This window comes from Urocampus carinirostris, chromosome 17 (genome assembly GCF_059441175.1).
Source record: "Urocampus carinirostris isolate Australia breed hairy pipefish chromosome 17, RoL_Ucar_1.0, whole genome shotgun sequence".
Lineage (NCBI taxonomy): Eukaryota > Metazoa > Chordata > Actinopteri > Syngnathiformes > Syngnathidae > Urocampus > Urocampus carinirostris.
This window is the reverse complement of record NC_142365.1, coordinates 20,729,175-20,754,097: the sequence shown is the minus strand read 5'-3', so window position 1 is coordinate 20,754,097 and position 24,923 is coordinate 20,729,175. Positions and strand designations below refer to the sequence as shown.

The 24,923-nt window shown below is 38.4% G+C and overlaps 3 protein-coding genes across 4 annotated transcripts in view; 1 reads left to right on the top strand and 2 right to left on the bottom strand.

Annotated features, from left to right (window-relative positions):
* Positions 1–402: 402 nt before the first annotated feature.
* On the top strand, positions 403–8,592 carry LOC148349483 (claudin-7-B-like). Its single transcript, XM_088321110.1, has 4 exons — positions 403–850; positions 5,470–5,634; positions 5,706–5,790; positions 7,858–8,592. The coding sequence occupies exons 1-4, from the start codon at positions 628–630 to the stop codon at positions 8,009–8,011; spliced, it is 627 nt and encodes a 208-aa protein (XP_088177236.1). The 5' UTR covers positions 403–627; the 3' UTR covers positions 8,012–8,592.
* A 3,116-nt stretch (positions 8,593–11,708) lies between these two features.
* npm1a (nucleophosmin 1a) lies at positions 11,709–17,732 on the bottom strand. The gene is made up of 11 exons (XM_088321457.1): positions 17,550–17,732; positions 15,849–15,928; positions 15,647–15,766; positions 15,478–15,571; positions 15,260–15,402; positions 14,079–14,131; positions 13,932–13,986; positions 12,610–12,684; positions 12,423–12,530; positions 12,267–12,341; positions 11,709–12,198 (listed from the first exon to the last, which is right to left on the bottom strand). Exons 1-11 carry the CDS (start codon positions 17,584–17,586, stop codon positions 12,148–12,150), a joined length of 891 nt encoding a protein of 296 aa, XP_088177583.1. The 5' UTR covers positions 17,587–17,732; the 3' UTR covers positions 11,709–12,147.
* Positions 17,733–20,887: 3,155 nt separating this feature from the next.
* Positions 20,888–24,923, bottom strand: part of kcnip1b (Kv channel interacting protein 1 b) — a 31,404-nt gene continuing 27,368 nt past the window's right edge. For both annotated transcript variants that reach the window (XM_088321193.1, XM_088321194.1), the window contains exons 6-8: positions 23,663–23,767; positions 22,774–22,836; positions 20,888–22,659 (exon numbers count right to left, since the gene is read on the bottom strand). In XM_088321193.1, the coding sequence (XP_088177319.1) occupies positions 22,612–22,659; positions 22,774–22,836; positions 23,663–23,767 (216 nt within the window). In that variant the 3' untranslated portion in view covers positions 20,888–22,611. The remainder of the gene's footprint in view (positions 22,660–22,773; positions 22,837–23,662; positions 23,768–24,923) is intronic.

Here is a 24,923-nt window from a genome sequence, read left to right as displayed (position 1 = left end):
CTAGAAGCTGCTAAAATAATAAAATCTGATACACGCTGCTTACGTGCATTAGTGCTGTGTAAAATCAACTTTGGGTAATAATAATGGTGCTCCCCTGTGAATTTCCTATCCCCCTGCGACTGATGTCTGGTGACGCCACTGTTTGGTAGGCATATCAACGAAATGTTTCAAATGTATTAAGAAGAGAAAAAAAGATGAAATTTTATGTCCTTTAATAAAGCCAAGGGGGGGAGAAAAAAAAAATCCCGAAATGACGTCACGGTGTGTTTTGCACAGCGTCAGACTTAATTTTCCGGAAGTGGTGACGCCACGAAACTCCAGGCGCTCCTGCCATCGACGCACGCGTCGAAACTACGTGCGCGCGTCCGCCCACCCAGCAACTGAAACCGCCTAAAAAGCGCGCTCCCGTTGTCCCCTCCCTATTCAAGGTGCGGCAACGCAACAGGTGCAAGGTGACATCGGCTCCTAAACAAAAAAAGACAAAACAACTTTTATCTGAAAACATCAAAAAGTGTTTTTAGAATCATTTATAGGTTTTAACCGGTGGGATAATCTTGAGCAAGTGGACGTCGCTTTTTACTGTTTCTCAAGTCGTCGAAGAGGAAGGAAGGGAGAGGGCGGAAAAAAATGGCCAATTCGGGTTTGCAGATGTTCGGATTCGTCCTGTCGCTCATCGGCTTGATCGGTTTGATAATTGGAACCATCCTGCCCCAATGGAAGATGTCGGCCTATGTAGGGGACAACATCATCACGGCGGTGGCCATGTACGAAGGCCTTTGGATGTCCTGCGCTTTTCAAAGCACAGGCCAGATCCAGTGCAAGGTTTACGACTCCATTCTCCAGCTCAACAGTAAGTCATTCAAATCGCTCAATTAGTTTTCTTTTAAGAATGGGATTATCATTCTTTACTGAGCCATTCATATTTTAACAAGTGTGTTATATTTTTAGATGGCTTATGTGAATTAATTGTGACAACACAGAAACAAAAGTATGCTAATGAAGTACACCTGCGAGAGGGAAGTTCCCAACCCGCTCCCGAGGAGGCCGTTACCTCTTTTTATTGTTTTAATTTACAAACCGCACTTTCGTACCTTTTTTCTCTTCGCTAAACCAGTTTAGTCACTTGTTAATGTTTCACCCTGGCTGGAAAAAAAGCACATTATATTTACTAGAAGTCGTGGAAAGTTTTATTTTTGGGGAAAAAATAAGCACCGTCTCGTTTTCAGCACGTTCGATAACTTGTGATGTTTAATTTTTTTTATTTATTTTTTTAATAGGGCGATTTAACATACGTTTGTTCTGAAAATGTAAAGGCTCAGTAAATTGGTATGGATTATATATTCTATATTTATTTTGAACAAACATGCCAAAGATGCATTTTAAAATGGACGTTAAGTCTTTTGGCGGCCATTTTCAGGAAGTGGTAGAATGTAAAACAAGGTGCGTTTATGTTGACATTACTAACCGCCTTCTAAGATTCTTATCTAGAGTGTTGTAAAAACTGTAGTTAATCAACTAAGTTTACACTTTTGTTACAAATGCGCACAGCCAGCTCTGAATCAAACAAGATTTAAGTAATTGATTGATATTTCACCCCCGGCGAGAAAATGCTGAATTTATGAATAGTCAGTTTTATTTTGAGAAACGCACAACGTTTCAGTCGATAACTTGTTTTAATTTTTTATTAAATATATATTTTAAAGTTTGTTTTGGAGATGTAAAGGCTCAACAAATGTGTAAAAAAAAATTTGGTTTTTACGTATGAAGCCTTAAAATGGACGTTAAATCTTTTGGCGGACATTTCCAGAAAACTGCACTAAACGAAGTGTGATTAGGTAGACTTGACTACCCGCCTTTTAGAGTGGGCGATACTGTAAATTTTGGTATCGATCCACTCTGAGTAAATACACGGCAGTATCCATAGATACTGATTCAATATTGATACTTTTTGCTTGGAAATGTCATGATCATTAAATAATTGAACCCCCCCCCCCCCCTTGAGTTAATATATTTCTACGTTTAACGCAGATTTAAGCACTAATTTTTTTTCAAATTTGATATCTACATTTTAAGCTTAAACTGTATAAAAAAGGAAAATATTTCTAATACAAGTGTTTCAGAACAAAAGCCAAGACAGTCAAACCGAAATAGCGGCAATGAGAGAAAAAAAAACATACTGTACAATGTGAACAAGACACCTAAATACATGCAACTGCACAACATTTGAAAATACTCAATAACATTGTTTCTGGTTGACTGTTCCCTTAGTGACGGTGGATTTACAGCTTCTTGTTCAAGAACAGTAACGTGTTTAAATCTTGCAGTTCGTTACTCTGCAGGGTAAATTTTAATCTGTCTATGTAAATTGTTGGTGTTGTCACAAAAGCAGACAACTTAACCACACAAATGACCCCACCCTTTTCGTCATTTTCAACTTCTGGTAGTGGAGGGCACATGGATTTAGCCCTCTCTTCCTGACAGACAGAAAGCAGAAGCAGGACAAGTAGAGAGAGGCTCTAAAATGGAAATTGGTGGAGTGTATTATCAATCCCAGGACAATAGTATTGGTCCGATCCAAGTACTTGCTTAGTATCTGTAATATCGATATTTGGATTAATTTGCCCAACCTTACCTTTTATGATCCTATTCTGTTTATGGGGTGTTAAAACAGTAGCGAGATAGGCCAGTTGCATTCCATTCATCTTAGATTACAAAATCTTATCACATACTCACAGCCAGCTTTGAATCAACCAATCCATTTTTTAAAACAAATAACTACTTTTTCGAATGCGCCGTTGGAGGTGTCCTTAAAGAAATTCAATTTTTTTTCTATGAAGTATGTGTTACCAAAGCCCAAATTAAATCAAAGAGCCTTTATCCATTATTTTCTACTGCACTCATCTGATTTTCTTACTTTTAGCAAAGCTGTTTGAGGCAGAACACAGCAAGTGGGCGGGGTCCTGGAGATTGATGTTTGTTTTGATGTTTTTTAACATTCTTGATACCGATTGTGTTTTGTGCATGAAACCGGCGTGTGTGATAACATTTAAATGTCTAAAGGTTGACATGTATTTTTGGCTTGATTGGCCTGTTCCAATCTATTCAACTGAGTTTTCACAACAAAGTTTCAGATTATCTTTGTCATGTTATTTGTATAGCCCTTAAACACAGCCAGTTTTGATCAACCAAGATTTAAGTCAGAATTGCATTTGAAAAAATGGCCCTACAGGGGGCAGCTAAGAGGGTACAGAGGACTTCTTTGTTTGCAGACAGAGGTCATAAGCTGTAAAATGTTAACCTGTAGCCATGTGAAATCAGGTGTGTCCGCCATGATGCAACCTGAAACCTGGTCAGACCTGTTTGAGTCGTGCATTCTGTCGCACTAGCACACTTAAAGACCCAACATCTACTCTAAATAAGATCCTTTAGACTCAAACTCGCGGGGCAATTGAGGCACCTGCGATTATAATTTTAGGCCCCCGCTTTAATATGGATGTTTAAAGGGGCAATGTGTACTATTTAGCGCCTTAGTTTTAAAGAACAATACTAATTGAGAAAATACTTAAATGCACAGTGTGTACAATATGACCACTAGATGTCGCCCTATTATGTAGTGCAACTGAGAACAAGATAGATAGATAGATAGATAGATACTTTGTTCATCCCCGACGGGAAATTCACATTTCCAGCAGCATCCCTGAGCTGAGAACAAACAATCGAGAACAATCGAAAATAACACGGGAGCTGCTGGAGTGGCTGCCATTCGTGACGGCGCCGGAAGAAACAAGTGCTAAAAAGCACAAAGATGACAAAATACAGACTGACAAATTGCACCATTATTTTTGCCAGTTTTGCCCAGTCTTTTGTTCAACAAAAAAAAAATTAGTGCAGCACAAGGGGATAATGGATTCATTTAATACTGATTTACATAGTTTTTTTAATATATTTAAGTTAGTGTGCGGCATTTTTAAAAACGATATTTGAGAACAGTGGACTGAGTGCTTTTATGCAAACATTTCAGTAGAAAAAACCCAATGTAGGACCCCTGCATCCAAATTTCCCTCTTTACTGTGCGCAATCGCGCACAAGAAAAAATTCAAAAATAAGGGCTCAAATTTTGAATTTAGTAGCTTAGTAGTAGTTTAGCCAAAATATGGTGTATTCAGTAAAAACATTGGTTCCCCTGGTGGTGTGTTTTAAATGCAGTGTTTTGAAGTAAATGTCGAAGTTGAGTAAGGTCAGTGTAGTTTTTCTAGAACCAGCTCTTTCAGCTCGGCTCACTGAAAGGAGCCAGCTCTTCCAGTTCCCAAACATATCTCTGGATTGTATTTGTTGCTTTAATCCATATATTAACAATGCATAAAATTACTTTAGAGAGGGAGGGGGGAATAAAGAAAAAAATCTATTAAAAAAAAAGTACAAAGCTAAGATAAGCAAAAGCAAGGGGGGGAAAAGGAAAAAGCTAGAAAAAAAGGAAAGAACATCCATTCATCCATTATCTGCACCACTTATCCTCAGTAGGGTCGCGGGGGTGCTGGAGCCCATCCTAGCTATCTTCGGGTAGTGGGCAGGGGACACCCTGAACTGGTTGCCAGCCAATCGCAGGGCACTCGGAGACAATCAACTTACCCATACATACCTAGGGACAATTTGGTCCAGCCAATTAACCTAACATGCATGTGTGAGTGCCGGAGGAAACCCACGCAAGCACGGGGAGAATATGCAAACTCCACACAGGAAGGTTCGATCTCATTACCTCAGAACTGTGCCGCTGTGCTGCTTAGGAAAGAATTGAAGAATTAAAGTGGGGGTTAAATGCAGCAAAAAAGGTAAACAAAATGAGAAAGAAAGTGTATAAAGAGCAGGGAAAATAAAAAAAGGCACAGGGGAAAAGGGGCAGTTTTTTTGGGGGGGGTCTCTTTAAATGGTCATGTGTTGCATTAAAATTATTCTGAAATATTTCAAGTTAATCTTTTTGCCAACATTGTACTGCCACTAAAAAGTGTTCGTAAATACAGTTCTGGTATTGTGCAACTAAATAAATCCCCCCCAAATGTTAGTATTATTTTCCTTTTTTTTTTTTTTTTTTTTAGGTTTTTGTTGGCCATAACTCCTTTTTAAAAGTACATTTGTCAATTCTTTAAAATGTGAAAAATTATTAAACATTGCAGAAAACTCTGCAAAGTGTAACTTGATACAGGTTTTGGACATTTTTGCTAATGATTTCGTTGCCTCACTTGGGAGTGATGTTGCTCACTTTTATTCCAAGTGACGCTCAGACTTTTGTGTGAACGTACGGACCCGTGGAAGATTAGAGGGAGCATTGCCCCTCGCCAAGACCCTACCTCTGATGGTCCCAAGTCAATTGAATTTCAGACCCCTGCTTTAAAGAAACACACATTCATATGAGTTCTATGGCTGTATCCATATTTGTTAACCATTTGACATGTTCTTTTATTTTTAACTCAGGCGCCCTGCAGGCAACACGTGCCCTCATGATCGTGAGCATTATCGTAACGGTGGCCGGTTTGGGCGCGGCCTGCATGGGAATGAAGTGCACAAATTGCGGCGGTGACGACAAGACACGCAAATCTCGCATCGCCATGACGGGGGGCATCATCCTGCTGATTGGAGGTAATATTAGATTTATTCGCACAAACGCAAGTCTCGCATTTTTGAGCGTGTTCTTCGGTTCTCCCCACTAGCTCTGTGTTCCATCGTTGCCTGCTCTTGGTACGCTCATGACATCATCCGAGCCTTCTACGACCCTTTTACTCCCGTCAACACCAAGTGAGTTATTGCTGTTTTAATACTGCAGGGTACACAGGATTATTAGATGGTCTTTTGTGGTATGTTTTTCATATACAAGGTGCATCGAATTAAAACTATAGTAAGAGCTAGGGTTGAATATAAATGAATACATTTAAATAAAATGAAAAAATGTTCATTTACTGTGCTGTCCTCACTCCAAAGAATACCCTTTTTTCGCCAACTAAACGGCTAGGGGATGACAGTTAGATAACCAGACTTCCTTTCTTTTGTTGCCGTTTATCCATACAGTGGCCTAAACTGGTGGCCCACAACCTTTTTGGCTCTGGAGCCAATATGTGGGTTTTTAGCAATGCCTTTGTGTGGCCCCTTGTGCCTTTTTGAAAATGAAAAAAAATAAAGGAGATTACATGTATATTTTGTGGTATTCTGACATTCTAAATAATTTGCAAAGCTTTAAAAAACATTTCAAATACATATGAAATTACTAATCTTTAAGCACAAAACCCCTTTCCATTTTAAATTAATAATGGGTTTATTGAAGGCTTTACATTTTTTTCCGGCTCCAGGCATACATTTCTTTTTCGTTGTCCATTACGGCGCTTTAAACACTTTGGCTTGCCGATCCCTGTCCTGAACCATTACCCTTAAAAGGTCGCTGTAAAACTAAAAACAAAGTACAAAAACGTTTTATTAGCTGCTATCAACAATTCAAACAAGAGTATGGAATTTTTGTACAACAGTGTACCATGAACAAAAAATCTTCAAGTAATAATGGTACACTTCGTACTTAGGGACAATTAAAGCCAAACGGAACCACAAAGAGCCATTTGCAATAAGCGTTGGAAAGATGGCGTCTGAGTTGCTGTCCAAGTTCTTTGGTTTCCTTTTGGCAATAAACAATTAACATGTTGAACACAAGAGGGCACTCCAAAATCACTCTCTACATGTTTCAAAGGCAGAACAGTTACTGTATGCAGTTTCAAGTCAAGTCATTTTTATTTGTATAGCCCTTAATTACAAAGAGTCTCAAAGGGCGGCATTGTAACTATTAATTTCCAATTCTATCTACTGTATTTTCCTGTGTATAAGCCGCACCGGATTACAAGGTACACTTTCAAATTTCTGGCCGATTTGGGGTTCTTGAGTTCATCTTTTATAGTCTCGAAAACACTGTAATAAAAATATTTCTGTAAGATCCGCATAGAGTGCACCTGATTATAAGCCGCATTCGGTACATTTTTGAGGAAGAAACATTTGGTACATGCATAAGCTCCACCTGACTGTAAGCCGCATTGAAACATTAGATATTTACAAAGAAAGACCGTTCACAGTTTTGATAATACACGGTACCTTAATCCCTTAACATTCTGACGGCCTGCCGGTGGGCTGCCGGACTTTTGATAAACGAACACGTGTCTGTACCATGTCCCTAGTCACTGAATTAAGTCATGACCGGTCATTGGAAAGCCCAAACTCTTGAGATTCAAGAAATGATGACAATTTCAAAACATACCAGTTACAGAAACATCACGATCGGTCTGAAACAAGATATCCGAAGACTATAAAGCGGCGCAGCTCGCTAGTACGTCCCCTGGCCATTTTCAACGTCTTTAAATGCCTGCGAAAATCGCTTTGTTGCATTAAGGACAATCCATAGAATCAAACCGTGTGAACTAAATCGTCCTGAAACATTTCTGCTTCATTGGACATTGCTTCTGAGAATATGATCGTTTCGCTATATTACTTCTGTTTACAAATAAACAGACTTGTAAAATGATTCCCAATATGGTTGTTGGCGCTCCCCTTTCGATTGACACTTTCCATGATGAGGGTCTGTTCATGCTAGTTTTACGCATGCAAAAAGTTACATTAAACTTCGGTCTTCCTCGATACATAGATTCCACATCTTTCATTCTTACCTTTACTGCTCAGGCGCGCCCCTGGCGGCCGTTAGAAAAAAATGCATATATTAACTGCATCGTTGCATAAGCCACAGGGTTAAACGTTGGGAAAATAGTCGCGGCTTACAGTCTGAATTTTACGGTATTCTCAATTTTACTGATTGTTTTTAATTTGTTTCTTAAGGTATGAGTTTGGGTCTGCCATCTTCATTGCCTGGGCAGGATCCTTTTTGGTTGCGATCGGTGGCGGAATGCTGGCTGCGTCTTGCCCGAGGGGCAAACCTTCACCCAAGTATCCCATCTCCAGACCTCCCAGCAGCACCAAGGAATACGTTTGAGCAAAAGAACGACGTCAGGAACCTATTTAAGCTTGGAAATGGTCAGGAAGACGACCTGGAACCCGTTTTAGATCAGGGCAATATTCATGCGTTACTGTAACGTTTTTCCTGCGTTAAAAGTTTTTAGCTATTGAATAGCCAGGAAAAATGTTATTTTTTAGGCTTTTATACTATTGAAACTGAGTTTTGTTTGGGCTGTGCATAAATCTAGTCAAGTTTTGCTTTGGACTTTGTCCAGTGCTTTAGAATGTGTGATGTTCGTGTGTAATTTTAATGCGCAGAATCCTTGCAAGTCAATCAACTGGCATCAAAGTTTTTTTATTTTTTATTGATAACAAAGTGAGCAGTTTTCATCCTAAATCAAGTGCCAGACTGAAGTGATTTACAATATTTTTTTTTATTTTCTGCAGGATTGCCAATGTTATCAAATCAGTCAGTGACTGTTTGAGTTAACCATTTGAGATAATGCTCATGCGTCCACAACTAAAGAGAAAGCCTCTTTAGTTGTGGACGATGCACTCCCATTTTAAATGTTTTTTTTTTTTTTTTAATCTGTGATAAAGTTTGTTGTACATAAATCATATTGTCTTGTCATTTCACACTAACTTATCACCGAGCTCTGAAACTGCATCACATGTTTGTTCACAATCTTGTGCAAGAGCAGCACGATTTGATACCAGAACTCGCAGAAGCAAGTTGAAACTACTGTCTTCTTTTTCCTGTCTTCTTTTGTAAGGGGTTATAGAATGTATTTTTATAAATGCTTTTAAAACTCAAGCCAAACGTGATGTCAAAAACGTATAGCAAAACTATTATTAAATACTACCCACCTCTGGTATTAACGGAGTACATTTGCGCTATTTATTTACTTGAGTAAGTTGTGACATTTTGCACTTCTAGGAGCATTTTTAAATCCCTACACGAAGAAAAAAAACGTTAAATTTTCTTTGCTATATTAGGCAACATTGAAGTCATTACTAAATCTCCATCTGTCTCCGCTAAGGCGCATTTATTCGCATGCAGGCTCTACCATGTTTAACCAAACGTAGCAGCCTCATCACATGATCATATGCAACTTCGGCGGAGGAAACTTTGTTAGCAGATGAAACGGATCGAAAATGTCGCTTTAGCAAGACTGAAAACACGAGAATCACCCCTGCCCTTGCATCAAAAGTGTGTTTCCCTTAAAAAGGAGGCGAAACACCAGCAGTGGCCAAGGTCTTGCCCTCTCACGCTTCAGGCGTTCCTAAGGTGGCGACTGTTGTCCTCCTTCCAAGATGAGTGCTGACCATCAGCTTTTTTGTGAATCCAGATGGATTTGCAATGAATACACTACACTTACAAGCTCATTCCTTTCCACTCATCCTGTGCCACTCGCATAACCGTCAACCTCCACAGGTCCATGCCGCATTTTCCCTTACAAAATACAAAATAATCTTACACCATATTTGTTTTCAAACGTGTTTATGTAGTTTAACATGTTATATTGTACATGTGTTTTGTTATATCACATATATTAACATTTTGTGAGAGACTGAGTTGATTGACATGAATGAGGTTTATTTTAAAAGTACAAAAATTAAGTAGCTTGGATGTTCACTGTAGAAGGAAATACTACATGCAAATATTAAGTAGAATAATCTCATCTCATTAGCCGTACCGCTTATCCTCATTAGGGTCGCGGGGGGGCTGGAGCCCATCCCAGCCATCTCCGGGCAGTGGGCAGGGGACACCCTGAACTGGTTGCCAAACCAATCGCAGGGCACACAGGGACAGACAACTCATTCGCTCATTCACACTTTTTATTCAAAATTATGAATTCATTTTCTGCATTAAATTATTGTTGCTAATATACTGATTAAAGAGATAACCACAAACCTGTCTTTTTTCATGTTCTTTTATACTTCCTTTTTTTCTTAACTTCTTTATACAACATAATAATTCATAATATAATACATCAAAGCAAGTGAGTCGTTTGAGAGCCGGCTCTCTTTAATGAGTTGAGCCGAAAAAGCCGCTTCTCTAAAAAGAGACGGACTTCCTTTCACTACACAACTACCACATGAAATCTGATGCTGAATGATGCATGATGGGAAATCTCCAGGTGGCAGACACATGCGCACAGTAGCATCAAAACGCTCGCTTCGTTTGCAACGAAAAAGACGATACCGAGATAGAGGCTATCGCGGCGAACTCGTTTGACTTGATTGATTTGCCGTTTCGTGATAGTCAATGTACCCATCATTGACAAATTTGCGTTTTTCCGTACAGATTTTATTGTATGTCGTACTCGTCTTAAAATGCATAACAAATGTACTTTGTTACGGCAAAAACGTACAGGTTGACAGGTATGCACTCAGCAGAGTGTGTAGCCTGTCCCTCACCACACTCCTCACATCTGCCATGGCTACCTTTTCCTCGCTCGCTTTTCTGAACTGGCTCCTCAGTACTCCCACTGGTTTTAAAATGGATGTTGCAGTTATTGTCTTCGTAAGAAGTTATTCCTTTGTACCGAACCCGTCTGAGCGATGGGAATGATAAATATGCTCGATTGACCTAAGTCGATAGTGGACATCATCCTTAGCTGTCGCTTTCAGGAGTTTGTAAACGCCATCAAACTGTTGCCATTCTGACTCTTTTATGACAGCGTGCCACAATATGCGACGATGTGCTGAGGGTCTGCCTTGGAGCGTAGACCGTAAGGTTTGGAGGTTCTGGGTGTGTATCCCGGCCTGGATCCTCTTAGGTCTCACCAGGTGCTGTGCAGGATACTACATATTCTAACATTATCTGCACCGCTTATCCTCAGTAGGGTTTAAAATGTAATGGACTGTTTCAGAATATTTGAATATGTTATGTAAGTCAAATCTTAAAATACAATTTTGCTTTGAATGGATTCATGATGTATTACAAACCTTTTGCTTTTGTATTGATTATAAAGTGAAACAGCATATACAAAGACTTTGAATTGCGTGTTTTAATCAAATATAAAGGGTAACTGGAATTTTTAGATCCTATTCTCCAATGTTAAAATGTAATACCTAGTGATTGTCACTATACTAGGTAAAAATGAGTGCTAGCCTTGTCAATTGTTAATGAAGTAAAAAAAAAACTATTGATCAGAAATCTAGGTTGAAGGGCAAGTTTTTTGGGGGGGAATACTCGTAGCAGCAAGATGACAATTACATCATCTTCCTATAGATGAACCCCGGATAAAATAGATTTTACCTCATTAAAAACGTATGTTTAAACTGATAACTGTCTTTGTATGTTTGTCTTGCTGTCAGCCACCCCTCTTGAGGGGTATGACCAAGGTAGATAGAAAATCGCATGTTTAAATAGTTCATGTGTCTTTGCCCCTTAATAATCCAAAGGTTTGCTACCACAAAACGCTTAACACACATTGTCCCTTTTTACATTTGCTGCCTCGATTTGAAGTTCATTCGTTTCCTCGCTGCAGAACTGAGTTTTATTAGACTGCCACCTGGTGGGGCCATCTATTACAGCTTGTGAACAAATTTTACCAGCCATATTGAAGTGGCAAATTCCATCTTTTGAATGCATTTGTCGACAAAAACTTCACATTTATAATGAATTACTGAATATGTCGATTATACATTTGGTTCTGCTTCACTTAGGAAAACATCTTGCATCACTGATCACGAAATAAATCTTTCAAAATAGCCAGAAAGCCACATGTAACCAACCATCTTTATTGAAATATTAGTCATTACCTAAACAACCGTTATGTAGTCATCACTACTTCCAAACGCTTTACATACAATGGAAAGATTCACATAATCATCTTGAGGCACAAGTACAATTTTCAGTTCCAAACGGACGGTCAGAAAGAAAAACACCCAAAAATCGTGGACTCAACAATGTCCAGTCACGTGCAGTTGTCAGTTCTATTCCTACATGATGTTCTCTGCCCACAAAATTCTCTATACCCTTTACACTTAATCACATTTGCAAGCAAGTCCTGATTGACTTTTAATAGCAGCAAAGGATGCACGTGACATCTTAATAACCTCTTATTGGTCATCAAATATTAGACGAGACTTTGAATTTAGGGAGTTAAAACAAAATATTAAAATGGTATGTATATTTGAGGGGTGGGGAGAGAAAGCCGTTGTTTATTTTGGGTCCGTCACAGTTTGTCTCCACGTCCACAGCTCAGAAATAACCTGAGAATAGAATAAAAATCATTTAATTTTCCAAACTCTTGGTGGATAAATTTAAAATTGTGCACAACCTTAGGATCAGAGATTCTATACGAGTTCTTCACGAAGTTCTCAAATTTTGGCTGGAGTTTAGGAAGCACCATTCCCTAGAATACAAAAATGACAATTTAGCGAGACACCGACAAGATGACAGAATGAAAAGGAAGCATCGGCAGGACATTACAAACCTTCTTGACTGACTCGCTCAACTTTACTTGGATCTCGGGAAGCGTCAACTTTTCTTTGGGGGTTGGTGGTGTTCTGGGCGATTTCGCTTTCCGTTTGGGCGTCTTCCCCTTAGGAGGATACATTTTAGCGCTCACATAGTATTGAAAATTCAAACTGGAAATCAACAGCACCGAAACGCCAGTTTACCTCCTTTGCTGGAGTTTGGGGCTTGGGGCTTTTTGGGCCTTTGCCATTTTGAGTGGCCTTTGCTGCCGGCTTTGCCTGCAAAACACGAGAGATTGACAGTCGGTCAATACATGGATGTGTGTATTGCAAAAAAGACATCCTTTCCATTCCAGATGGTCAAGTCATCTACACAGAGTTTACAAATCCTCAGACCAAAGTGAGAATATTTGAACAATCCCCAAACGCTCAGACCAGCCCATCTTGATTTTTAACTAATCTTCAAGAACAGGTAATGCCAACTTTCACTTTTCAAAAGTGAATGATGGCATGCTGAATATTCAAGTATATTATTGACACATGAATAACTTAATAAAGTACAATTAGTGAATTGAGATTAAATAGCAAGATTAAGTTTACGAAAATACTTACCGTATTTTCCGCACTATAAGGCGCACCTAAAAGCCTTTATTTTTTTTTTCAAAAGCTGACCATGCGCCTTATAATACAGTGCGCCTTATTTATGGAACAAAATTAATTCGCAAAGTCTTGCAACTAACTTGCAGCCGCCGACTAGATTTTCCCCCGAACACCAAGTAGTACACGGTGTATGCTGGGATTTATTTACCGGCGTTTCATTGGCTAACCAATGTGTTAATCATCATTTGAATCGATCACTAATGGCTAAAGTTATGTGGAGGTCAAGGGGCAGATCTTTTATCATTTACAGGCTGGCATTGGCTTGAACGGCAAACAAAGCCTGCAATTGGCCGAAAAAGATGAATGCCCTGGTCTGAGGATTTGTAAACTCTGTGTAAATGACTTGACCATCTGGAATGGAAAGGATGTCTTTTTTGCAATACACACATCCATGTATTGACCGACTGCCCTTTTACACTGCTCTTTGATGAATGTGTATAGCATGTGGCTGACGGCATAGAGAAAGCATTTTTTCTATTCTGTATTTGTAAATATTGTATTCTCCTGGATTTACTACCCTCACGGATATAAGAGGACATTGGCTGCACATTATTATGAACACAACAACTTCGGTGAGCTACTCCGGGTTTTATATTGTCCCTGTATCTTGTTTCAGACTGAACTCGATGTTTCTGTGATAAGCGGTGCAGATAATGGATGGAATGGAGTGTCTATTTTTAAATTAACTTCTGCCTCAAGTCTGACAACCTCAACGCACATCATGAACGATCTTAACCGAGGCTGCAGTGATGACAAGCCAGAAGTGTAAAAAAAATCCAGCTCTTAAAAACAATGAAGCTTTTGTACAAGCCAATCAGAATAAGAAAATAATCCCTGCAGCATGCAGACAAGATTTAAATGTTCACCTTAGCTGGAGATTTTGTCTCCATTTCCATATCCTCGTCATCTCCTTTACTATCGCTAAAATGAAAGCGAAAACACAAAGATGAAGCTTTTTTGAATATTTTACATTTGCCCAGGAAGAGTTTGAAATGCAGATTTCATATACTCACTCATCATCCTCTTCATCTGCTTCGGACGACAGAAGTTCCTTCCTCATTTTTTTCTGCAGACACAATTTATCTGTTATTTGTATAATTGTGGATGAAAATCGAAAAAATTGTGGAAAACTAATTCTATTTTCATAAACCGAGTGAGCTATGTTTATATGAATGTAATCTTAGCCCAGAGTCACTCGCCCCTGCTCAATAACGTTTATGTTGAACAGTAACATACAGAAACGACTGCTTCAACAAGAACATAAACGGAAACTCAAATTTGGACACATTTTGCCTGGGAAGAGCATAAATATAAAAGTACGACTACCGAATTCCCAGGATTAAAAAGACACTCATTAAAGTCTACGATTTTTCTCAAATTGAGCATTGTGCAATGCGCGCCTCGGTTCTCAAGTAAAGCGGCATAGCAGCTTGGTGGTCTTAAAGTTGGGCACCCTCCCGAGACTGGAAATTCACAGATTCAAGTCATACTAAAGACGTACTAAATCATAGGGAAATCCTGTTTTAACTGAAATTGAAAAAGCGTTACTTTTATGAGTCTCCTGTGACTCTTAGGCGTCCCGTTCGATTGCCATCATATTCCGCTTGTGCAGAAGATATGGTGTGACATCACGCGCAATGCATTGGATGCTAAAGCCATAGCCTGTCTAACAATTTCAAAGTTATTGTGCTACCGGCAGCAAAAGAATTGTACCACCAAATGTGAATTAATACCAAAACCTCACGTTACCTCCATTGAGAGCTGTTTATTTCTACACTGGTTGGATCCCTTAACCACACAGGTTGTAGGGTCCTGGAGCCCGGGACATTTCGTACATTAGACGAATGTGCTAACGACACTGAACTTGTGGAAGAAAATGGAAACTGAGCAGCCGCTGGACAATTGAAAATTAATGGATCGAACGCCAGCCAGTTTTTATACTGTGTGTTTAGCCCTGTAATAACAACTTGTTTCAAAATGGGTTTCAGATTATGTATTTTTCACTGTGCCATTTGCGTTCATAATTATTGCAACTATGCTAGACGAGGAAGAAAATATTCTGATTATTTTACACAAAATTTTAATAGTCTGCGACTAGTCGACTTAAAATAAACTGCAGTCCCATTTAGCATACAACAATAATGATTCGACGAGAGTGAGCCCGGTCTAGATATGAATGTTCTCATGTCTGAACCTGAGATTTGAGAGCGGGAAAGGGGGCAGGTCGCTTCTTGGACACTTTTAAATCCTCCTCTTCATCTTCTTCATCCTCCACATCCTCCTCCTCTTCTTCACTCTCATCATCATCCTCCTCCTCAAACGACTGATCATTGTCCACTTCATCAAAAAAAATTCAGGAAGGGTTACAGAAATGATGCAGAATTTTATATTGTAATTTTAAACCACACTTACTGACAAGATGCTGCCCACTGATGTGGATCGGACCAGAACCGGATTTCAGACGAAGCACTGCAGGTGTTGTGACTGTGAATCCGCCGAGACACACCTAGAGGGGGACGGGGGACCATTAGAAAAACACACGAAAAAAAAACACCCTACGAGTTGTGTTCACAAGACTTACACTTGGCAGGGTGGAGGGCTTGAGAGAAACCAGCGTGGCAGTCACCTTCTTACCATCGTTGTCTATAGCTTCCACCTCCACCAGATGAAGCTCATCTTTTGTGGTTGGGTCAGCACAAGCCTGTACAGGGATATTAAGATTAAAAATGGAAACAAGGCTCTGTATTGAAGACCAGCCATCATTCAAGTGTAAAATCTCTTACCATACGAAGATCCAGCAGGTGCTCAAGGCCATCATCTTCAGGTTTGAAGACAACGTCCTTTCCAGATTCAAGCACACAACCTGATGAAGACAAATAAGGAAACTGTCATACGTTATGCATTATGATAACACGTAAACCGTCGATCAAGAGAATCAGTATCCTGGCGCATTCATGTCGTGCAGTGTGAAAGAACTCCAGTAGATGACCAGCTTAAAACCTCTGTCGCGTATACTTAAGTTTGTGGATGTGAGTACTGAGTCACTGCTTCTCAAATTGTAAATAAGTGAGCATTCCTCATGGCTCAAGCCTCTGAATATGGTATAAAAATGCACCAGATCGGTGCATTGAAATTTAAAGTGGAAAAAAAATTATAAGGGCGCATTGCCCAGATATCAAAATGTTGTGAGAAACAATGCAATAACTTCATATTGAGACAATTCCGCCTTTTAAAAGTATTCACAAAGTTTACAATTTTATTGACACTTCTAACAGCAATCAAACACATTCACAATTTCCCAATATCAAATTCTGACAAGATTTCTGGAGGTAAAGTGAAAGTGTGACATTCTGCCTTTCCACTTTATTTGCGCCAAAGCTTTTAGTTCTTGTTTGATCTCTGATTTCACATTGAATTCGATCCCCTTTTGTATTAGGGTAAAATAGCGTTGGAGTCTTCTTTGTAGTCCCAACATGTATTTCATTTCTTTAAGTTTTTATTTTTCCCCCTGAATTTTTAAAGAAAATCTGCGTTCGTTTCTTTGTTATCTCCCACCATTGCCTTAATATTTATAAAATAAGGCAGTATGGTTTGACACAAGAAGACCATCGGACGACTACGCTTCCACCGGCATTAAGTGATCACAGGCGTCGCCATGACACTTCCGGAACTCATTTATAGATCCACATTTTTTTTTTGGTTTGAACAAATTTATTGACACTAAAAACAGAAAACAATCATGACAATCTCAACAGCAATTAAGCACATTCACAATATTATATCCAGGGGGCGCACGAGCGCCAACGTGGAAATCTCCCACATGGCCTAGCCTTTACAGTCAATTAAAATACTAAATTAAAGTGCAAAACGTATAATGACGCACTTGGCATTCGGGATATAATTAACAGCAAATTTTAACATACACAATGACGTAACCAGCGTTGTATTAATACCAGCTTGAGTTGGGTCTTTGATGTGTGAGCATTAACAATGCGCATTTTCATAAAGCAACTTCGTCACTAAGTGGATAAATTGAGGGGAGCGCTACGACAAAAATCGTAAAACATCGAAGACAATTGAAAGAAAAAGGACTACCGTGTACCTCACGTGAGAACCCACGTTGTAGGGAACACGAGTTCTTCAAAATGAAATTATGAGAAAAAATGTAAAGGTCCCATTGGCGTTAAATTAAAAATGATTTTAATAAAAATACAAAAAAAAAATGTTTTAGAAAATTAAAATTGTATCTAACTGGTTCTCGTGTGTGAGAGCCGCCATGATGCTTTGGGCCAAACACGTGTGTGGCAGCACGAGCGGCACACTTTCTAACGTAACGCATAATCTTACGATTTCTTTATTATTTTATTCTTACTGCGAAATAAAACCCCACTTTAATGGCCATTTTCTACACATTTGATGCGGTTTTCAATATAAAAAATGAACATGCGCAGTATTTTACATTGAAAAGACTGAACGTGACTCACCGTAAAGAAAGGTTTGAGGGGGCATGGCTGGTTCCATAATGTTAAGAGATTATAACGTGGAAATTTTAAAATTATATAAAGGTTACTAACACAGAGATGCTTCACCTCTGCAAGACTACGCACGAGTGAGGAAAGCTAACTGCCTGACGCGGTATCTAAACTCCTCCCCACAGCTCTTCTTCTTCTTTTTCCTTCTTCTTCTTCTTTGGGAATATCTGTGGTCCGCAAACCGATGTAATGCATTACTGCCACTCATAGATTAATATTAATTACAGTTTGATTCATCAAATGGTTTACATCGGCGGTGTCAAATTCATTTTCAACGAGGGCCTCAAAAGCGTGATGGCTGTCCTCAAAGCAGGACCGGCCAAGTCTTCATGGGGCTCTAAGCAAAATTAGATATGGGGCCCCTTATTACTTGATAATTTCTATACCTACTTCAACTCCAGGGTTGTATAGGGTTACTTTAACTTGATTACTTTCAGTTACTTTTGGATTACTCCAATACCAAATATGCTAATAAAAGACAAAATAAACTAAATATGAATCAAATGATGACTCACAACACGTGGTAAGCTTTCTCTCCTGGCTTTGATCTCTTTGATCTCCGGCAAAACGAACATAAAATGCGACAGAAACAAAATGAAAATAAATCCAAACAGCTTGCCAACATCATTTTTGCCGTTCCATGTATTCCATTAATCCCCAAGCCTGCACAAAATTTAGTCATTTCATTCATATTTAGTTTATTTTGTCTTTTATTAGCATATTTGGTATTGGAGTAATCCAAAAGTAATCCAGTTAAAGTAACCCTACCCAACCCTGTTCAACTCATTCCATGTTCTACTCCAGGGGTGGGCAACTATTTGGAGTCGGGGGCCGAATGTGACATATTGTACTTCTGTTTAAGCACTAAATGTGTTATTTACTTTTGAAGTATTACCGTAGGGATTTTGTTTTTTTGAGTATTTCCAAAGTCAGATTTGATAAATTTCTGTATTTTTTTGTTGTTGTTACTGTAGTTTTATTTTTGTACTTTTTGTTGTATTCCTGAAGTAATTTCATGTATTATTTCCATAGGAGTAGTTTTTTAGTATTTTTGTTAGATTTTTTGTTGTGTATCTTTAGTAGTTTCATAGCATTTTTGTATTATTACAGTGGTTTTATGATTATAATATTTTTGTAGGATTACTGTTGTATTGTTTTTTTTTAGTATTTTTGAACCATCTCTGTTGCATTTTATAGTATTTCCATATACGAATATTTGTTGTATATCCGTAGTATTGCTGTATTTTTCATAGCACAGTGTCATTGTAGTTTTATTTTTGTAGTATTTTTGTGGAATTTCCATAAGAGAATTTTCGTAGTATCACTAGGTGTGATTTGCAGTATCTCTGTTGTAAACCTCTTGTAGTAGTATTTTTGTAATAATATTCCTCTAGTAGTTTTTCATATTATACGATTATGTATTGGTACTTTTTTTGTATTTCAGTAGAAGTATAATTGATGTATTTTCAAAGCAGTATTTTAGTAGTATTTTTGTAGATAGAACTTTCGTAGTATTTCCATAGTAGTATTTTTTTCATACTACAGTAATTGTCTTTTTGTAGTAGTTTTGGAGTAAATAATTCTGTAGTAGTAGTTTGTAATATAGTATTACTGTTGTAGTATTTTTGTAGTAATACTGTACAATGGTTTTATTTTCAGAATGAAAGCAAAATAATATATGAGGTCCCTGTTTTATATTTGATTTTTAGTTTTGTAGTAATTGTGTAGTATTTTTGTTGTATTTCTGTAGAAGTATTTTGAGTGGATACACAAAGTTACAAAGGGGACCAAAAAAATGTTAACCACTCTTGGGGGCCCCCTAGTGGCTGCGGGGCCCTAAACAGCCGCTTAGCTCTGCCTCAAAGCGTCTGATGTAACTGATAAATGTAACTAAATGTAATTGAATGGTAAGTAAAACAAATTTACCTACTCCTTAATGTAAATTAACTGAATTGATTCACTTTTAAGTCACAAACACATATATACAGTGGTACCTCTACCAATAAATGTCTATAGATACAAACGTTTCAGGTTACAAAGTATCTGAAAGGGTAAATATTGCCTCTAGTTACACAGGCGTTTCAGGATACATAGTCAAAAATACAGTAAAGTATGCGCTGATATTGACCGCTCCCAGAGTTTTACCTGTCAACCGGTGCATATGCGTGAATCTGGCATGCTCTTCTTTCTCCAGTTAGAGTTAAAAGGTCGATGACTATTTTAATTGTTTCCTTTATTCTTTTTTTTTTACATTATGTGCCGCTAATTTTACGTATATCAAGCGGTAATTTCATTTTAACATGTATTTCTTTCACATTTCGATGCTCTTTTATGATTTATTTTAAAAATACATCATACTTTTGCGGGGCTTGGAATGGATTGGTGCATTTACATTCAAAAGGCGTCTCTACTTACAAATGCTTCAGGTTACAAAGGCTGCTCCCAGAACAAATTAAAATTGTTAGTAGAGGTCCCATTGTACTATGTTATAAAGTTAATATGAAAAAATCGTGGGTATTTTGGGGACATTTTATTTCTCAATTCCACTCGTTGGCATTCATAGCAGTCACTTAGTTGACAGGCATTGTGGGAAATGTAGTTTGTGGTCGAATCACTCTTTCAACCTAAAGGCCACCAACATTTTTTTTAATTATCTGGAGGTGGATTGTGTTTTATGCATAAAATAAGAGTGCAATTAAAATTGACCGCTATGTAATGGCAGAATATTAGCATGTATGCGTTTTTTCATTGCATTACTTTAACAATGTACTATATTTTATTGCACTACTATTACGATGCACTTACAACCTCGCCCAGTCTCCAAGCACAACCTTGTAAATATTTTTTGCCCATTTATCCTGACCTAGATATCTTATCTTTCTTTTCAAGTCTGACTTACACAAATACTACAGAACTGTTACAGAAATATTACTACTATAAAAATGCAATTACATTAATAGTATAAGACAGAAATACTACTCCAGTAAAAGAACAAAAATAGTACTTCAGATATACTACATAATACTACTACAGTAATTCCTAATAGAGAAATACTAATATAAAAATAGAACTAAATTAATAATACAATACAGAAATACTACCACAGAAATACAGTACTACGCTCCGATCTCGTAAGCTGCGTGCTTCTCCTGTACAGCGATCACCGGATTGCTGGTGGTTGTTTCCTCAAGCTCCCCCCCAAAAATGTGTTAAACGTGATTGGGTCTACCATTTGTTGTGGTTCTGACACAAAGGCCTGTTCACTTTCCAGAAACTTACGAAACACTTAATTTAAGAATTTCAAATGTTTTTATTTGTATGGCTTAGGATTGTATTTGTGACAATGAAACACATTTATTTCAAGCCAAGACCTGAGCCTATGAAATACAAAGGACCGATCCTGCCATATGATTATATGAATAAATGCCTAAAAGTATATGCCATATAAATACGTGAACACAAATCACGTAATACCTAAATATATGACATAAATGCACATCTTAAAGTATGGGGCCGCTAATGATTGATGCTTTACCACCAATAGATGAAAAGCTCAGCTAGTTTGACCCTCCTCCTCATTTAAATAATATTGTCTTGTGACAAATTACACCACAAAATACATCCATCCATTATCTGCACCACTTATCCTAAGTGGGGTCGTGGGGGTGCTGGAGCCCATCCCAGCTATCTTCGGGCAGTGGGCAGGGGACACCCTGAACTGGTTGCCAGCCAGTCGCAGGGCACTCAGAGACAGACAAGTCACTCGCTCATTCAGTCCTAGAGACAATTTGGACCGACCAATTAACCTAACATGCATGTTTTTGGAATGTGGGAGGAAACCGGAGTGCCCGGAGTAAACCCACGCAAGCACGGGGAGAACATGCAAACTCCACAGGGGATCTCATGACCTCAGAACTGTGCCGCACACGCACTAACCACTGCTCCACCGTGCTGCCCACAAAATACATGACAAAGTAAATGACAAAATACATGACAAAATACACAACAAAATAGATGAATAAATTGCATTCATGTCAAATATTTATTTATACCTAAATTGTTTACGTGTTCATTTATTTATATGGCCTACAGAGTATGTGAAGGTATTCGTGTATTTTTACATTTATTTCTACATGTGGCAGGATTGGTCCTAAATAATATAATCTCTCTTTATACATATATATAGAAATAAAAGGCTAAATTGAATACAAAATACAACCATGATTAATATATATAACTATATGGCTTGAAAATCAAACATTTACCACCTCAGGAGACTAGAATTGCTGGCAAGTACAGAAATACATTTGTATTACTGTTGCATGAATGGCATTTTTAATGGTGTCAATGTTTGTCCATTAAATGATTTTAATGTTCCTTTCTATTGAGATGCAATGTTGCAGTCATCATCATGTCATATATGAATTGCCCAAATACAGACTAAAATCACCTCTGTAATATGCCACCAGCTTCATTATACACCTATGGTTCATGGTTAACATTTCAATATTCAAAACACACAGACTGGACTAAAATCAAAGCATATAAAAATACACAGTTTAAATAACAAAATTCACAATTTTACATCCAGACCAGCACATTAAAAACAAGTGTCAAAGACAATGGTTACACTGTTAACCACAACCTTTACATTGGCTAATTAATAGCAATATAACATTAGAGCACAACACACACATTTTATAATTCGAGAGATATTTGCAGATAAATCAGGACGGTGGTCCCATGCAAACAAGGCAAGAGAATCTTTGGAGGGAGGCAGTTTGAAATAATGTGTTTCCTCTTTGAGTGGGCCACCTGTAAAACACAGAACCGTTTTACTACAATGCTTTCCTCTGTTTTTTTTTTGGGTCATCCAGACAGAATTTCTGTCTGTCTTTGCAGGGGGCCCGTCCATATCCAGTCCACAGTCAGATACGAGGACGAGAGGAGGGTCTGGTTTTGCACACAAGAAGTCAACCCTCATATACATCGGGTGTCGATATCATCTTTTGCCCTACATCACATTTTCAAAGAGCTGCATGGATCGCATCATGATTTCGTCCTAAAACAGAAAACAAATTGTAACAATTGTAAAACCAATAAATGCAATATGCAATACTTTACCATCGCAAAGTTGGATTTAGAAATTAGACAGTGTTTAGCATGAAACACGTACCTCCTGGCAGGCGATCACAAACTCCTCTAGAGTTACCACACCATCATTGTTTTTGTCCATTTTCTATGTCAAAAACACATAATGGCAGTTACTAGTCTGGATTAAGATTATCCAATTTTTAATCAAAGAAAAATTAACTAGTGCTGGCCTGTCAGTGAGTGTAGGGATTTCTTTGCTGGCCTAAAATATCTGAATCATGCGATATTAATTTAATTTTTTTCGATAAATAATTGTCTCCATCTCTTCACCCTGGTTGCGCTGCTTCTGGATGTGTGCCTTCATATTGAAGCATCCACCCAATCACATTTCAGCCTTCATTTGTCGCCTGGCTTTGAAATATACCCGGAGGCCTTCACAAAGACTTCTGCAGGCTTTGAGACATATACCGTCAGTGTTTAAGAAAGCTATTCATTCAGCCCATAAATCCAAGTTGGCATCGGAGCGGAAACGTCACCGGTTTCACAAACTATGATTGGTTAGGGGGTAGGAACCCTCTAAAACGATCGCGCCAACACCAGTTAAACTTGAAATGACTGAGCTGCTCAAGGGAATATATTGTTGTGTTGATTTAATGGCGAAAATGTCAAGCAAGTATTTTGCCAGCCGGAAAAGGTTTTGTCCGCCACTTTCAACCTAGACATAAGATCTTAAACCTGAGACGAAGCCGGAGCCAAATTTCAGGCAGGGTCGGGCCTGATATGTCAATCATAATGTTCGGTAAGGTGGAGCTTCTCTTTCGCTGATTTCTTTCAGAATTATCCACCTGTTATTCTTTGTCTCTGTTTATACAGTCAATTTAACTTGGATTTCATTACAAAAGACAGGCGTAGGGCCCTTCTAAAACTGCCTCATATGAACTTGTCCATCACCAAATTAATCATTGACTCACTTGAAAAAAAGCGTCCACGTGCTGCTGCGGAACATCTCCCTTTAACACTGGGTGAGTGTACTTTCCCATCATGTCATAAATGGCCTTCACAATCTCTGTCATTTCCTACAAAACAGGACAATTCACACAATTTAATATACTTACTTGGGAAACATAGTGTAGCTAGAATAAGACACATGTGAAAAAACATCAGACTTGACAGGAAACGTGTGCTGGATTTTGTTTTTTTTTAGTAAGATTATTTTTGCAATACACCACACATGGAGAAAGGAAAACGTTTTGGGTATTGCCCATAAATGGAGAAGGAGCTCTTCAAGTGGTATGAAGCCCAGAAACAAAATTGATATAGAGTTGCTCGGCTAACTTTTTATTATCAAGCTCTCAAGATTGCAAAACCCAAAAATATGAAAAGGCCACTGTTGGTGCACACATTGTCTTCTGTTTTTTTACCATATGGCCATTTAAAGCAATTTTAAGGGGTCGGCTTTCATGCGTGTATGTATGGTAATTTGCAACAACATAGTTACTATCAGAGGAACACACTACTTATTGGTGTCAGTACTCTGGTCTGATTAACTTCTTAAATAAAGTAACTAGTAACTGTAACTGCCCAACACTGGTGACCCAATAATACAACTACAGTGTCTTGAATAGACCACACTTTGCAAATTACTACCGACTGTCAGCAAGCAGCAGGGTTGGGTAGGGTTACTTTAACTTGATTATTTTCAATTACTTTTGGATTACTCCAATACCAAATATGCTAATAAAAGACAAAAGAAACTAAATATGAATAAAATTATTACTCAAAACCCGTGGTAAGCTTTCTCTCCTGGCTTTGATCTCTTTGATCTCCGGCAAAACTAACATAAAATGCGACAGAAACAAAATGAAAATAAATCCAAACAGCTTGCCAACATCATTTTTGCCGTTCCATGTATTCCGTTACTCCTCAAGCCTGCACAAAATTTAGTAATTTTATTAATATTTAGTTTTTTTTTGTCTTTTATTAGCATATAGGTCGGTGGTTCGCGCCCCGGCCGAGTCATTCCTAAGACTTAAAAAGTGGTCGGCGGCGCCCTCTGTTGGCTGCGGCTGCATCGGCTCGCTGCAACGGGTCAGGTGCAATCGACATTTCGTTCTGTGTACATTGTTACACAGAATGACAATACAATGTACCAGCTCAGTAGCCTAGATGGTAAGGCGCCCGCTTTGAGACTGGGAGGTCGGTGGTTCGCGCCCCGGCCGAGTCATTCCTAAG